Raw genomic sequence first — 18,091 nt, 5'->3', positions numbered from 1 at the left:
AAAATTGATAGAACAAATATCTGACCACCAACTACTCAGAATTGATGACTGTTACAATTTACTTTCTTTGTTTCAAGACCTAAGAAATACAATGTTAATCAATGAGCATAGATGGGTAACACAATGAAATTTGAGCTTCAGTGGTCATAAAAATTACCTGAATCTGTCATTACTTCAGTGTAGAAACCCTGGACTTTTTACTGTGGTACAGACCAATAAACAATGTTTCCAAGGAAATAGCCCTCTGCAGCAACCCACCTTTAGGAAAAATGCCAGTGGATGCCAAATTTTCTGGTTTTCTAGAAGCCTGAATGAGCCACAGTTAAAGTTCTCGTCATTTTCTCCTGGTAAGAGAGTTCTTTCACTCCAAATCTCTCTTTTTCAATTAGGTTATGGAGTAAGTAATGTGGTTGATGTTCATCCATCCATACTCCCTGCTTCCTTTAAATATATTCTTTGTTGAATAAGGTCTTCTGCTGAAGTTGTAACTCATACATGTTTAAATTTGGAACTCTCTTAAATGTAAAAGAGGAAGTTTACTAGGGTCTAAGAAGAAGATGCTTTCAGGAAAAAAAAGAGCATCAAATGTTGCAGATCAAGGAGTCCTTTATAAGAACATATGAGCTACTACTCAGCTTTAGTAAGCGATCTCGTCAGGTTAAAGGTCACTACAATTGACTAAAAAATGTATGTGTGACATGTGTTTTAAATGTGATTTTTATATCATCTCAGAAAGCTAATACACATTATCTCACTTTTAATATGTCAGGTTATACAAATTATAAAGAAAAAATTTGGAATTAGAAATATATGACTCTATGGAAGAAGAAAAACATTGTATCACTAAACTTAGCTTCAAAGCATCAGTTGACTTTGAACCATTTAGAGTAAGAAAAATCAGATCTGAATTTATTAGAATACTCCTCTGCTTAGAAGACTCTGATAGATAATAACCTAAGATTAAGTTCAAACACTTTAACATGTCTGCAACACCTTCCATGATGTGCCTGCCTTCTCTAGCTCAGTTTTGACAACACTTGATATGCAATAACAATGCATATTTCTCAGACTTCATTTATTCCCTTCCCTGTCCCCTGACTGTCTCTGGCTTTCTGAATCCAGCTTTCTTGAATGAGGAGTCTCTTGCTCTTCTTTGTCATGTGCACTTCCCCCTCTAATGGTAATTACATATGATTAATATGTCATTAGCAAACTAACTAATTAGTATGCTATGGCAATTATTCATTAAGTGCATAGTCATCATTTTTTGCTTATTTTTACAAATAAAAGTTCATTGAAAACAAAAAATGAACCACAGAGTAAAAATGAACAAAACATTCACAGATTTATAAAGCCGTATGTAGAATCCTCTTCTGTCCTCAGCCCTTCAATATTTGTTTCATTCTCTGCAATTACACCAAATTTTCCTTGACTGTTTCAAGTGCAAATGGTCTTTCCCTCATCTTAACACGTTGTTAATTTGGCAAATTAACATACTTTACTGCCTTATAATATTTTTTCATGGCTGAAACTACCATTTTAATATTTGACCAGATTATGAATAATGAAAAATAGAAAAAACAGAGAATAAAAAAGAATTTAAAACTACCCATGAAACAATCTTCATACAACCACTATTGGCATTTGATATATTTCCCTCTGGATGTTTTTATTTTCACTAGATATGTATGTGGGTTGTTTGATTTTACTATAAATATCATTATTCTTGTTACTGATATCATATTGTTATTAAATTTTTCTCAAAATTTCTAGTCTGTCGATTAGACAGACCTTGAGGAAGAATATTAAGAATTGTAAAGATTTTCAATGACTTGCTTTGCTTGACTTCTGGCAGACGCTAGGGGATGAATCAATATTTATTTTGTTTACTTCTCATTCCAGTACTTCATAGCCATGGGTTCCAAGTAGGTGCTGCGTCGTTTGCAAAATGAACAATAGTTAGCAAAAGATTGCCTTGGAGCAGGGTCTGGGAGTGCTGCAGAACTATGCCCAACATTTCTTAGAGCATAGAACCGAAGGAGCTCTTGAGGAGGAGTCTTGAGTTTGTTCTCCTCAGAGGTCTCCGGCGCTATTTATTATTGTCATGTTGGTACAAGTAACAGGTGACATCCTCAGAGTCCCCAGAGGACAGATTTCCTAACAACTGGCAGATAAAAGCTGGAGCAAAATGATGAAATTTATTCGAAAAGCTGGAGATTTTGACCTATGTTGCTTTTATATTGTGTGACTCACGTTGATACTCGGTTCTACCTAAAGGACAGAAGTAATGTGAAATATGTTGGTAATGAATCCACTGTCATGTAAAAAATACTTGGGGCCTCTCAACTTGCCATCATCCTAGGTTAATATTTCTGTGTATATCGGATGGTGGAATAGCACTGGGATTTTGAGTAATGGCACCTGCGCTGCTCTGTATATCACCCAAGTGTTCATTTGGCCTATAAATTCATTTTCACAAAACCCTCACTGAATTATTTAAACAGAAGGACCCTAGAATGTCTTCCTGATAAAATGGCACTTTAAATACATGATATGGGCTTGCTTAGGCAGAGCCAGCTCATGTAACAAGGAAACATCAATACTCATTCCCCAGGGTTTCTCTGATGTTATCATCTCCCAACTCACATCTCCCACACCCACTGCCCCCTGACCTATCCCACCCAGGACTTCATATTGCTACTTTGGAGTGAAAACAGATGATGGTTGGGAAAAGCTCATATATTTTGGTGACTAATTTCTAGACAATACCAAGAGGCAAATGGTGGCTGTAATGACATTCTTGCAGGAAAATTGAACTTTCCTTGAAAAAATAGAAAAAAAGCTAGGAAACTTTGTTTTCATCCTTACTCAGTCTCTGAGCTTATAGATCCAAACATATCTTCTGTTCTCAGGTGAGCACTCTGCACAAGGAAAAACCAAGAACTGACAGCTTGAGGAATTCTCCCCACACCTAGGCAATAATTATGTAAGTTTCCCTATTTCATTCACGGAGACAATCATTAATATCTGTTTTGTTAGCCTGGTGCAGCTTAGATTATTTTTAAAGAATTTCAAAAGCTGAAAAGTTAATGGTTTGTGTCAGCGCAATGATCATTCATTGTTTATTTAAATTGTCTACAAACAAACTCTAACAAAAATTGCCAAAAAATGCATGACCTGGTGGTTGTAGACGATTTGTCCAATTCTCTTGCCTATCTAAGGAATGATACAATTTGTTCTTTCTGCCTGTTGTTAATGTTTCCTTGTAAATTTAGTCTGCCTACCTAGGTCAGTAAGCACACACTAACTGTGGCACTTAGACAGACTTCTGTTGCTAACAAAGACTGGCAGGATCCAAGTGACAGTGCTTGCAAATTTGCAGTTTATTGCAAGAAAATGATAAAGCATAGAAACTGCATTACAGTAAAGGTGTGTATTACAGCCACAGTCTGGTTCAGGGAAATGGGTTCAGAGAAGCTAGATGAAGGGTCCAACTGCCCTCTCTCTATAAGGACCATAACAGAATACATTTTCTCTCTTCTCTCTGGGTCTAGAAACCATGGATGTGTGGGAAAAACACCTTCAAAAAGATGACCTAAAATTCAGTTTCAGTCAGGTTTCCTTTTACTCAGCTGGTCACGTAGACATAGTCTGGCTGTATAACCAGCCAAGCAACAGAGCCCTCCAGATAGCTTGACAAAATCAGATACAAATGATCACTCTTACTACAATAATTGTGAATCAATAAAAAATGGAAATTTCTCAAAAGTATATTCCATGTCATGACCAGAAGTAAGCTCAAGGCAGGTACATTTCTTATTTTAGTAAAGAGCCCAGGTCAATGTTAAACCTGCCTTGGAATTAACTCTCCCAGTTGGTATGGGATTGCCTTTTACTTTCCCAGAACTGAGTAAGGAAATGCTCTTCTGACTTTAACTTAATTGTTACAAGAAGTATCAATTAAGTGTTGTTGCTTAGTTTTTGAGGTTTTATAAAACTTGTAGAAGAATCGACCCTTCGGCAACTAACAATAAAAAATAAAATAAAATAAATACATCTCCAGAATTGGCCTGATCACAATGGTAGTCACTCTAGGTAAAGTGTCTACGATGAGAAATATTGTATTCATGGCCTAGGTCTACTGCCTAACTACTAACCCTGTGCTGTTACAGACACTCAGAAATTTCTTGTAGAATAAATGGTACCTGCTGTGCTTGTCTGCCCAGTAGCAGAAGACAGAGACAGAGGAGTGCCATCCAAACACATGTGTCAGTATCAGGATTTTATCCCCCTCTAGCCAGTAATTAGGGATGGATTAGGAATCTTGGAATTTGTGCACTCTCAGCATGCTGCAGTGCCCTATGGAAAAGAGGCAAGCCTGCCTCTTCCTGCCCTCCTGCTTTTCACCAGTCATGAGCCCCCAGCTTGGGCCTGCAATACAATCACCTTTTCCCAGCTGATTAGTCTAATAGGCAGTGGCTCTGAGTGGCATCCCAAGGTCTCTGCCCCTGCTGCCACCAAGATGGGGGGAGAGAAAAAATCCTAAGCTTGTCTCAGGCCTGCAGTGCACAGTCTGGGAGTGCTAAGCTGAGATCTATGACCAGCACTTGAATGGGAGAGGATCACACACTCTCAGAGCACTGAGGGGGAGCATGGCTACAAATGTGAGGAAACACAGAGGGGCTGCATGGCTGGGTAAGAGTCTATCTACCAGCCATTATGTTTAAGCACTCTCTGTTGAATTGCAAACCAAACTTCAACACCAAAAATACTTCAGTAATATAGTCCTCTGTAAAACCAAGGACAAGAAATCAACTGCAAATAAAGACCCTGCACAAAGCCTCAGCCCTCTGAAAACATATAGGAATGAAACTGACTATACTCAAATTATGCTACAATTAAAGAAACATCACCCCACATAGGTGAGAAAGAACCAGCTCAATAACTCCTGAAATTCTAAAAGCCATATTGCCTCCTTACCTCCAAATGACTGAACTGGTTGCTCTGCAATGATTCTTAACTAGAAAAAAAGATGGATGAAATTACAGAAATAGAATTCAGAATCTGGATGGCAATGAAGATCATTGAGAATCAGAAGACTGAAACCCATTCCAAGGAATCTAAGGAATTCAATAAAACCATACAAGGGATGAAAGATGAAATAGCCATTTTAAAAAGAAAAAAATTAATCTGATAGAGCTGAAAAACTCATCACAAGAATTTCTTAACACATCAGAAGTATTAACAGCAGAATAGACCAAGTCAAGGAAAGAATCTCAGAACTCAAAGACCAGTTCTTCACATTAACATAGTCAGATAAAAATAAAGAAAACAGAATTTTCAAAAATGAACAAATCTCCAAGAAACATGAGATTATGTAAAGAGGCAAAACTTATGACTCATTGGCATCCCTGAAAGACAGGGAGAGAAAGCAAGCAGTTTGGAAAACATATTTGAGGATATTGTCCATGAAAATGTCCCCAAGTTAGCTAGAGAGGTTGATATTCAAATTCAGGAAATTCAGAGAACCCCTGCAAGATACTATATAAGACAACCATCCCCAAGACACATAGTCATCAGATCTTCCAAGGTCAATGTGAAAAGAAAAATATTAAAGGTAGCTAGGGAGAATGGGCAGGTCACCTGTAGAGGGAACCCCATCAATGGCTAACACTGGACCTTTCAGACAAAACTCTACAAGCTAGAAGAGATTGGGGGCCTATATTCAGCATCCTTAAAGAGAAGAAATTCCAACAAAGAATTTCATATTCAGCCAAACTAGACCACATAAGCAAAGCAGAAATAAAATCCTTTTCAGACAAGCAAATACTAAGGGAATTCATTACCACCAGACCTACTTTTCAAGAGGTTCACAGGGAGTGCTGAATATGGAAATGAAGGACCATTACTGGCTACTACAAAAACACACTAAAGTACATACACCATTGATGCTATAAAGCAAAATCACAATCATGTCTACATAAAACCAGGTAACAATAGAATGACAGGATAAAATCCACACATATTAATATTAACCTTGAATGTTAGGGGGCTAAACACTCCATTTAAAAGGCATCAAGTGGCAAATTGGATAGAGAAGTAAGACCCAAGTGTATGCTGTCTTTCAGAGACCCATCTCACATTCAAGGACACCTATAGTCTCAGAGTAAAGTGTTGGAGAAAGATTTGTCAAGCAAATAGAAAACAAACAAACAAACAAACAAACAAGAGCAGGGGTTGCTATTCTTATTTCAGACAAAACAGACTTAAACCAAAAATGATCAAAAAGGACAAAGAAAGGCAGTGATAAAGGGTTCAACTCAACAAAAAGACTTAACTATCCTAAATATATGCACCCAACACTAAAGCACCTAGATTTACAAAACAAAGTCTTTTAGTCTTACAAAGAGACTTAGGTAACCACACAATAATAGTAGATTTCAACACTCCACTGATGATATTGGAGAGATCATCAAGACAGATTACTAACAAAGATGTTTGGGACCTACATTTGACAATTGACAAAATAGAACTAACATGCATCTACAGAAAAGTCCACTCAACAGAAGCAGAATATAAATCCTTTTCATCCATGCATGACACATTCTCTAAAATTGACTACATGCTCAGTCAGAAACTAATTCTCAATAATTTCAAAAAAAACAAAATCATATCAACCACATTCTCAGACCACAGCACAACAAGAATAGAAATCAATACCAAGACGATTTTTAAAAACCCTGCAATTCAATGGAAATTAAACAATCTGCTCCTGAATGACTTTTGCGTAAACAATGAAATTAAAGCAGAAATCATGAAATTCTTTAAAACTAGTGAAAACAAAGGTACAACATACCAGAATCTCTGAGATACAGCTACAACAGTGTTAAGATGAAAGTTAATAGCACTAAATGCCTACATCAAACCATTAGAAAGATCTCAAATTGACAATCTAACATCACACCTAGAGGAACTAAAGAGATAACAAACTAATCCCACAGCTAGCAAAGGAAAAATATCCAAAATCAGAGATGAATTGAGTGAAATGAAGATGATAAAAACTATGCAAAAGATCAACAAAACCAAAAGTTTGCCTTTTGGAAGAATAAATAGGACTGATAGACTGTTAGCTAGACTAAAAAAGAAAAGAGAGAAGATCCAAATAAACACTATCAGAAATGAGAGTGGATATTACCACTGACCCCATAGAAATACAAAAAACAAACAAACAAACAAAAAATCCAGAGACTATCACAAACATTTCTATGTACCCAAACCAGAAAACATAAAAGAAATAGGTAAGTTCCTGGAAAAACACAACCTCCCAAGATTGAACCAGTAATAAATTGAAAACCTGAACAGACCAATAACGCATTCCAAAATGGACTCAGTAATTAAAAAAAACCCTACCAACCAGAAAAAGCCCTGGACAAGACAGATTCACAACTGAATTCTACCAGGTGTATAAGGAAGAGCTGGTACCAATTCTACTGAAACAATTCCAAAAAATTGAGAATAAACTCCTCCCTAACTCTTTCTATGTAGCTAACATCACACTGATACCATGAAACCTGCAGAAACACAATGAATAAAGCAAACTTCAGGCCAATATCTCTGATGAACATAGATAAAAGTTCACAACAAAATACTAGTAAACTGAACACCAGAAGCATGTCATAAAGCTAATCCACCATGATCAAGAAAGCTTCATCCCTGAGATGCAAGGTTGAGTCAACATACACAAATCAATAAGTGCAATTCATTATGTAAACAGAACTCAAAACACAAATTCCATGTTCACCTTAAATGCAGACAGAAAAGGCTTGTGATAAAATTTAACATCTTTTCATGTTAAAAACCCTCAATAATCTAGGCATTGAAGAAACATACCTCAAAATGATAAGATCCATCTATGACAAACCCACAGCCAACATCAGACTGAATGGGAAGAAGCATCTGGAAGCGTTCCCAGGAAAACTGTAACAAGACATGGATGCCCACTTCACCACTCATATTCATATGGCACTGGGAGTCATAGCCAGAGCATTCAGGCAAGAGAAGAAATAAAAAGCATTCAAATAGCAAGAGAAGAAGTCAAACTATCTGTCTTCATAGATTATATGATTCTATAACTAGAAAATCCCATAGTCTTTTCCCAAGGGCTCCTAGCTCTGATAAACAACTTCAGCAAAGTTTTGGGATACAAAATAGATGTACAAAATTCAGTGGCATTTCTATACACCAACAACATCCAAGTTGAGAGACAAATCAAGAATGCAATCCGATTCACAGGAGCCACAAAAATAATAAAATACCTAGGAATACAGTTAACCAGGAAGGCAAAAGATCTCTATAATGAGAAGTACAAAACATGACAAAAGAAATCAGAAATGACATGAACCAATGGAAACATATTCCATGCTCATGGATGGGAAGAATCAATATTGTTTAAAAAGGACATACTCTTCAAAGCAATCTGCAGAATCAGTGTTATTCTCTATCAAACTACCAATGACAATTTTCACAGAATAAGAAAAAACCTATTCTGAAATTCATTTGGATCCAAAAGAGAGCCCAAATAGCTAAAGCAATCCTAGGCAAAAAGAACAAAGCTGGAGACATTACACTACCCAACTTCAAATGATACTACAAGACTACAGTAACTAATACAGTATGATACTGGTGCAAAAACAGACAGGTAGATCAATGAAACGAGTTTGAAAACCCTGAAATAATGCCACACACATACAACTTCAAATGGCACTATAAGGCTACAGTAACTAGTACAGTATGACAAATGATACTACAAGGCTACAGTAACCAGTATAGTATGATACTGGTACAAAAACAGACACATAGATCAACAAAACAAGTTAGAGAACTTTGAAATAATGCCACACACAACTATCTCATCTTCAACAAAGCTGACGATAACAAGCAATGGGGAAAGGACTTTCTAGTCAATAAATAGTGCTGGGAAAACTGGCTAGCCATATGCAGAAGATTAAAACTGGATCCTTACCTTTTATCATATACAAAAATCAACTAAGATGGATTAAAGACTTGAATGTAAAACAAAAACTATAAAATCTCTAGAAGAATACCTAGGAAACACCATTCTGGACATCAGTCTTCATGACGAAGACTCCAAAAGCAATAGAAACAAAAACAAAAACTAACGAGACCTAACTAAAATAAAGAGCTTCTGCACAGCCTAATAAACTATCAACAGAGTACACAGGCGACTTAGAAAATGGGAGAAAATATTCATGAACTATGCATCCGATAAAGTTATAATATCCAGAATCTATAAGGAATTTAAACAAATGAAAGAGTAAAAGACAGCCCCATTAAAAAATGGGCAAAGGACATGAACGCACACTTCTCAAAAGAAGACATACACAGGGCCAACAAGCATATGGAAAAGTGCCTAATATCACTAATCATTTGGGAAATGCAAATCAAAACCATAATGAGATGCCATCTCATATCAGTCAGAATGGCAACCATAAAAAGTCAAGAAGTCACAGATGCTGGCCAGGTTGTAGAGAAAAGGGAATGCTTATACCTTGCTGGTGAGAATGTAAATCAGTTCAATCACTGTGGAAACAGCCTGGAGATTTCTCAAAGACCTTAAAACAGAACTACATTTCAACCCAGCAGTCCCATTACTAGATATAGACCAAAGAAATACAAATTGTTTTACTGTCAAATCACATGCACATGTATGTTCATCACAGAACTATCTACAGTAAGAAAGACATGGAATGAACCTAGATGCCCATCAACCTAGAGGCCCATAAATGGTGAACTAGTTAAAGAAAATGTGGTATGCATACACTATTGAATACTATTCAGTCATATAAGAGAATCAGATTGTTTCCTTTGCAACAACATGGATGAACCTGGAGTCCATTATTCTAACTGAAGTTACCGAAGACAGAAAACCAAATACTGTATCTTCTCATTTCTAAGTGGGTGCCAAGCACTGAATGCACACAGGCACAAAGCAGGGAACAATAGACACCAGGACCTACTTGAAGGGGGAGGGTGGAATGAGAGTGAGTACTTTGAAACTACCTATTTGCTATTATGCTAATTACCTGGGTGACAAAATTTTCTGAACGCCAAATCCCTATGGCATGCAATTATCCATGTAACCAACCTCCAGATGTACCCCTTGAAACTAAAATAAAAGTTTTAAAGGAGAAAAAAGGAATCTGAAAGTTTGTCCATCCTATGCAATGGACACTTCCAGGTGCAAAGTTTGAGAAGCTGAGGATGAGATACGTTGTTCAGCCCTAGCTGATATATGGAAAGCTTCCTTCCATACTTGCTATGGTTGCTTTGCAACCCAGTGGCTAGTAAAGGGCTGTTTTCTAAATTACCAAAATGTTCAAATATTAGTAGCTAATTGATCAACTTGGAGAAAGCAAGTCTTCTGCAGTTGCGGGGTGGGGGGGAAGAAAGAAAGAAAAAGTGTATAGAAGGCAAGAAACAGTGCTGACTTTCGAACCAGCTTAATGAAAGTAATTTTTGTTCAACTCCCATTCCTTTCCATTTTTGTACTTTAAAAAAATATTCCAAGCCTCAGATTCCAAGGCTTTTGATTTGAAAAGCTAAATAACTTTTGTTACTCCTCTTTGTAATTTTGGAATTATATAATGATGTTCTGAAGAGTAAAGATCAGAAAGTAATGGGAAGAAACAAGTTTGACATCTGTCAATTCTATTGTCTGTCTCACTTTTTTCTTTAAGATATTTCTATCACTGTACTTTGAATTTAATACCCAAAGAGTAACTACTGTCTAGGTTGTCAACTTGAAATTAGATATCAACTTGGAGATTCAGAATATATAGAAATGAATTCATCAAACCTAGAAGATTTCGAGAAAGAAGTTAAAAAGTCTTGAACTCTCATGCAACAGCAAACAGTATTACAGAAATAATCACCTATGTTAAAAATTTCCATCCCAAAACAATATTCTAGATATATTTAATGCTTGTTGCTTCATATATTGATAATCTATTTTGTTCACAGTATTACGTTTAATGTGATTTGGCAGGGCAGACAGGAATTTTGAAACATTTATGAGCTATAAACCTTGCCTTCTGCAAAGCTTTACCTTGTGGGAGCGTGAAATCATATACAAGAGGGTGGCAGCAAACATGTAGAAGCAGCTTAAATGTTTAATGATATGGAAATTATAAAATAAATTATACTTTGCACAGTGACATTATATAATGAGTAAAAATAATTCTCAAAATAATTTTTAATAACATGAAAGCATGCCTAAGATATAAAATCAAAAGGGAAAAATAACAATTTTAGAATTGAACAGACAGCCATTTACCTGTTCTATGACCAACTCCGCACTGTTGTCAAGGAGGAATCTGCTGCTACCTGGTTGCTCCCTCACCAGTAGGTCTCATCTTCCTTCTGTTCCAAGACACTGTGGAAGGCTGAAGAGTGAAGGGGGTTTCAGACCAGTGAAGAACTGTGGTGTTAGAAAGTCTAGTAGCTTGGATGAAAGTCTGTTCCCACAAACCCTCAGCAATGTGGATTGTTAGCTATTTCCATTTTTCTCCAAGACACAATTCCCTGGTACTTCTGTAATTTTCTAAATGGTGCCCTGATAATCTAAGAGTATCTTTGTGAACTTCCAGATGAGCTTAACGTGTTTTTCATTTATTTTTCTTTCATTTTAAAATGAAATAACACAAGCTAAAAGGAAAACATCATAAATAAAGGAGATTTACAATTGCTGCTCTGTATTCACGGAGATGGAAGATTGATTTCAAAAGGCCTGGAGATACCAAAATCTGTGGTTGCTCAAGTCCCTGATGCAAATAAAACTGCATAGTGTTTGCATATAACCTATATAAATTCTCCCATGTAGTACTTTAAACTATCTCTAGATTACTTGTAATACCTAATACAATGTAAATGCTATATAAACAGTTGTTATACTATATTTTATTTGTATTATTTTTATTAATATATTATTAATTTTTACTGTTTTTGAATATTTTTAATTCAAGTTGGTTGAATCTGTGCACATAGAACCCACAGATATGGAAGGCCAACTGTATATTATGATCATATTCTATAACCCTGAATGAATTTCTTAATAGTGCTCTACACTGTGTTCCACATCTATAAAACCATGGTCTTTTCTCCTATGGCCATTCTGATTGTTTATAAATTGTTGTCAGTAGTGTTAAAGAAACCTGTTATGAAATCTATTATAAAATAGCCATTAAAAGCAAAGACTGATATTGGTACGGATGTAAAGAATCATTAATGAAGCAAGATGTATTTTTTGAGAGAGACTGTTGATGTGAAATGCATGCTGATGAAACTAGAGTTTGTTCTTATTTAGGTTGCTGATCTTTGAGAAAATAATTGAAACAGTATCAATCATGAGCATTATCCTATTAGCACAAATGCAGATGTTTACCAGTTGAACTATGCTACAAACTCTTGACTTCACTTGAAAACTCATCTATGGAGGAGTATGGCTCAGTTGAACAAAAAGTGACGGAGACCTTACTCCTTGTCAAGTACTAGCCCAGATATAAAGAGGGCTTGTCATGGTTGCAGTTCTCAAGAAGCTTACAGAAATGGAAAGAAACACACATAAGGAAAATAATTATAGTATAATATGGTAAATGATAGCACAGTGTTATGTAAAGATAGACATGATACCGTGAAGTTTGATGGCAAATTTCTTAGAGATGATATTTGAGGTAAAACTTACAGAATGAGAAAAAAAAAAAAAAAAAGAAAGAAAGAAAGTGGCCTAGGTGGAGAGAGGAAAGATTTTCCAGGCACAGGGAATAGCATGTACAAACAGGAAAAGAATTGTGAAATTGAATGGTATATGAAAGAAATTATAAAACTTTAAAAATTGTTATAGCAATCTGATACTGCTGCAACATTCATGTTATTGTACTTTTTTAAATGTCTGTTTGTAGCTGAATAGATATTGTTAGAAACCAACATCGTTCTTCACTATAAACAGCTTGAGAAGCGTTGACCTCTGACTGGAAAATAAGGCTCAAGTAGTAGAGGGTACTAGATCACAGGAAACCTTGTTTCCCAAGGTAAATCATGAAGGACTGCATGAGGCTAGAATGAAGTACTAACTTTCTTCATTCACTAATGACATCAAAAGTCCTTTATCCACAAAGAAGGGAACAACAGACACCAGGGCCTTCTTGAGGGTAGAGGGTGGGAGGAGGGTGAGGATCGAAAAAATACTATGCTTATTACATGGGTAAAATAATCTGCACAAAAAACCCCACGACATGAAGTTTACCTACATAATAAACCTGTACATATACCCATGAACCTAAAATAAAAGTTTAAAGAAAAGAAGATAAAAATAAAAAAAGAAGTCATTTATCATTTTGAGGAACCCCTCACTCGACCTTGGATATAAAATATGCCTAAAAAACTAGTTCAATAATTGAAAGAGAGGCCTTGTCTGCAATCATTCTTCAAATCATGGTACTTAAGCTACACCATGCTCTGGCATGTGCTCAACCACCTATCAGCCACAAATGCTCTGGGAGGAAGTCACAGATATCCTGTTAGACAATCATTTCCTTATCCTAAGACTTGACGTGGATACCTGTAGCTGCTACCTGCAGGCCATGGCAGCCAATGTCCAACGTTCCCCCATGTAAAGCAGCAGTTCAGCCATCCCTGTCAAAGGACTTGCCTTTACCAACCAACCCAGGAAAGAGTTGGTTACAGGTCTCCACCACTAGTACCACTCCCCACACCCCACCACACACACCATATCATGCTCTCCCCAGACCCTAGCAAACCACCAGCACTGCCATCAGCAGCACAACACCGTCTAATCCCTGCCAGGCTGGGCCACTGCCCATTTCCTACTTGGGACACAGAAGTCTCCATCTCTTGCTCTTTTATAGACCAATACTGAAAGTTGTTCCTATACTGTAGAGAAAAATGCAAAATACTAAACCAAAGGCTTGGCTATCTTTCCTATGAAGAAGGGGCAAATGGTATTCCTTCATTCTTTCTTCTGATGCCTATTCATCCTTCTTCCTGATGAGTAGACAGCAGCAAAGCTTTAAAGTTGCCCATAAATTCCTTAATTACTCACATTGTCACCCCAAGCAACAGATCTTGAACTGTACCGCATTAGTGATAGAGTACAGTTAAGGACTTCAAGCAGAAGAGCAATATGAGATTTATGCTTGATATACACCAGTGTGTGTTTAATGTGGAAGACTCATTCAAGAAGAGCAAGACCAGAAGCAGAGAAATCAGAGGCTATTGCAATATTCCGCTGGAAAAAGATAAAGGCTTAAGCTAGGGAACCACAGTATGGAGGAAGATGAAGAGGCAGAATAGAATAGAGAAAAATGTCTGGAGGTTAAAAATTTCATGAAGTGGTGATTGATTGGATGTGGCCAGTGTGGAATGAAGAAGAAAAGGACTATAGACAATATCCACACTCCCATCCTGGGTGTCTGAATGCATTATGGAGGAAATACTGAAGATTGAGATAGTGGAGTGAGGGGAACAGGTTTGGGAAAGAAAACAGTGCTTTTCTTTTCAGATATGTCAAGTTTGAAGTGCTTGAGAGACATTCAAGTGATTCTACTAGGTGGAAAAAATGTAGCTAGTGACAACCATTTCTTACTAAGAGATGGACTCCCCCAGCATCTCTATTTCTTCTTCGCTTTCTTGGAATCTGAACTTTGTTGTTGTTGTTGCTCACAGGCTTAATCTTCAGCTTCCATGCTCCAAGGGTGGAAAAGGAGAAAGTCCTGCAAAATCAGTCCCAACTTCCATACCTGCTGCTGGCCTCTACACCAGTCATCTGTGCCAGTAAAGTGATGTCCAGCTGACATGCAATAATTTGACGGAATCAAAAAGAACCCCGGCGCTCTCCTGTCCTCTGACATTTAAAAATTACATTACTCCATTTATAGGAGCGTTCCTAGGAAAAGGAATTTTAGAAGGGGAATTTGTGAGCAGTGAATCTGACAGCCAAGGAGGTGGACTCGCTGACAGGCATACCTTTCCTTAATGTTTAAAGTTTTCTGGGCCAAGAATTTTTATCCATGAAGACTTTCCTACTTTTCTCAGTGTTCTTATATTACCTACTGTTAGTATTTATTGTTTACCACTATGTTAATGCAGGGAAAATTTGCATGTGTATTATTAAATATTAGGTAGAAATCATACCATGCTACTTTGTACATATAAGTATTTTATTCCTGTTTTTGTGTTACTTTTAATAAATAATTACTGTACTCAGTACACTAAAAATACTATACCATGACTGTGAAAATGGCAATGTTATTTCCCATAATTATGAATATTTTTGGATGGATTATTGGAATATATGAACTCACTAATGAAAGGCATCTGTAATAAGTGAGAAAGGGACATGGATTCACATATCAGACTCTGTTAGGGAGACAGTAATTTACAGTTCTTTGGTCTTTCTATTTATCATTCATATTACGTGATGAAGATGTAAGCGTAAAGGCATTTATAACACTATACTGCATTCATTAAGATAATAGGGTCATGATTTTTCATTAGCTCATTTGATTGATATTATCTCCATGCATTTTTTATTTCTTTTAGAAATGTAATTATTTGTTCTAGCAACCATTGCTAAACCTCTAGTTTGTAGAAAATCAACACTTTAAAAATACATAATTATGATATTATTTTTCATTGTATCACTGTTCTAAAAATACCATATGATTATAGCTGCCAATCCATCAGGAGCAAATTCTTCTGATAAAAGCTAACTGATCAACTTTGACCAATTTTTTGACACGTGAGATCAAAGTGTCAAGTTGGTTGAGGTTTTCTGGAAAGCTTTAGAACTAATAAGCTGCCGGTGGCAGCTTTTTAATGTATGACTATCTAAGTTGATTTTTCATGCTAAATTATCTTAGTGATCTAAGGGGCAGTTTAGTAAAGATGGAATCTTGTATTTAAAATAGCCTTTTAAAATTTCTTTTGTTGTGATGTATTTTGACAACTTCCATCTTTAGAAGTTACATAATCACCTTGATTTTAGCTTCCTGATGTTTGGACTATTTATAATCAAGGACACCAAGCAAGCATAAGCATATCTATATTGCTGACTGGTGTCTGTTTGAGAAGGATGGGAAGTAGGAAAAAAAAAAAAGAAAAAAGAAAGAAAGAAAGGAAAGGAAGAGAGGAGAGAAGGCAGGGATCTCCACTATGTATGTTTTCACTTTAGACCTGTTGTGTCCATGCTTATTTCTAATCTAGAAGTCTTTAAATGGTGAAACGGTGACTGGAGCATGCCAATCAGAGAGCATTTGTCTTCAGAAAATAAAAAAAAAATCTGAGTTCGAGACCAGCCTGGACAACATGTTGAAACCCCATATCTACTAAAAATACAAAAATTATCCTGGTGTGGTGGTGCACACCTGTAGTCCCAGCTATTCGGGAGACTGAGGCACATGAATCACTTGAACCCAGAAGACAGAGGTTGCAGTGAGCTGAGATGGCACCTTTGCACTCCAGCCAGTGTGACACAGCATGACTCTGTCTCAAAACAAACAAACAAACAAACAAAAAGAAAAGGAAAGAAAGAAAAGTCCTAGCACCCCTAAATGATTTGCTGAGCTCTTCAGCAAAAGCCATGTTACATACAGCATATTGCAAGGAAATGAACTCTTCTGTAATTTAATTTAAATTATAAGTAATATGTTATTTTGGATCCTAGAGAAACCATTTTCTCTACATTTCATGAGCATTGTTAGAAAAGAGTCTACAAGAATCAGGAAGAGGGAAAAATTTTAATGGTCAGAAAAAAATAACATGTATTCTAGTTCAAGAAGCGCACACAAAGAATATGCATTAACCTAACAAAGATTAAATCTTTCAAAAATGTCAAAGGAGGATTGAGAAGTTTACAGAGATGTCCATGGCATTTTATATCAATCTCAAAGGTAAGGTCTGCATTTTGTAAGCCAACTTAAACTTCTGTTGAGATAGGATATTTTGTTTTCAAGCCAAAATTATCATTAATCAAATATGTTTTAATTATGCCTGGCTTACTATAAGTTTTTTATTCTGATATACAGTTCAAATATCATTGCAACAAAGAAGTGCCTGTATTTAGATCAAAAGCAGGACTTTCTATGTGTTTGTTTTGCATGATAATATGAATATAAGTGTATCAATAGTCAAAACATAAACAAAAGCTAATCAACTGGCACTGTTGTCACCTGAGACTAAGCGGATGTTGTTGGCTAACACACAGGCTCAGCCAGCAGAGAAAGAATTCAGAATTCCCCTTGCTGAAGTGAACTATTCTATTGCATATGGTTGACAAATCTGTGTGCTATTTTTTTTCTACCTACCATGTTTAAATGTATGGGTATCAACGAAGGACATAGTCAAACCTTCGACGATGAACATTCCTGATTTTTTGCCTGATTATTCTCTGTTGAGCTCTACTTGTGGTCATTCAAGATTTTATGAGGTTGAAAAGAAAAGTGAATATGACCTTTAAAAGTTGTATTTTGAGTGACTATAGTCTCACCACTATGAAACTGCCAGTTATTGCCTAATGTTAAAGATATCCATCATTGTGATTAATTAAACCTATAATGAATATTTTTAATGGAGAATTTGTGATGGATTATCCCCTGATCTTTTCTTTAATATTTCTCTACACACACAGCACCCCTCATGTTCCACTGAATGAGTGTACTCTGCCCCTACTTCTAGATAATTTGTCTTTTGGGCTTGAATATGCTTGCTTTCTGTTCTAAATACTTTTTAAAGAAAAAAAGTTTTGATAAATAAGGGAAAATATTCATTTTGCCATCCATATTACATTCCTGAATTTGAAGTCAGAGTTTCTACCAAAATCAAGATCACCAAGAATAATTTTAAAGCTTCCAAGAACTGTTTAAAAGTGTTTTCAAGTCTGACCAAGAATTCTGACATTTAGAAATAAGTAGGAAGATATGACTATTTAAACTCATATTTTCCTTTAAAAAAAGAGAAATTCTAGCAGAGTGATTGTGGGCAATATAATTAGCTAGTT

The 18,091-nt window shown here is 36.2% G+C and overlaps 1 protein-coding gene across 2 annotated transcripts in view; it reads left to right on the top strand.

Annotated features, from left to right (window-relative positions):
• Nucleotides 1–17,669, top strand: part of EMCN (endomucin) — a 115,842-nt gene extending 98,173 nt beyond the window's left edge. The window contains exons 11-12 of one of the 2 annotated variants that reach the window (XM_007999391.3): nt 2,913–2,986; nt 14,761–17,669. In XM_007999391.3, the coding sequence (XP_007997582.3) occupies nt 2,913–2,947 (35 nt within the window). In that variant the 3' untranslated portion in view covers nt 2,948–2,986; nt 14,761–17,669. Of the gene's footprint in view, nt 1–2,912; nt 2,987–11,724; nt 12,798–14,760 lie in introns of those variants that run through there. The other variant, XM_073017513.1, reaches the window with a different exon arrangement.
• The last annotated feature ends 422 nt before the right edge of the window (nt 17,670–18,091 follow it).

This window comes from Chlorocebus sabaeus, chromosome 7 (genome assembly GCF_047675955.1).
Source record: "Chlorocebus sabaeus isolate Y175 chromosome 7, mChlSab1.0.hap1, whole genome shotgun sequence".
In the NCBI taxonomy this organism is placed as follows: Eukaryota; Metazoa; Chordata; class Mammalia; order Primates; family Cercopithecidae; genus Chlorocebus; species Chlorocebus sabaeus.
Note: the sequence above shows the minus strand (reverse complement) of the source record. Positions and strands in the feature narration are given on the sequence as shown.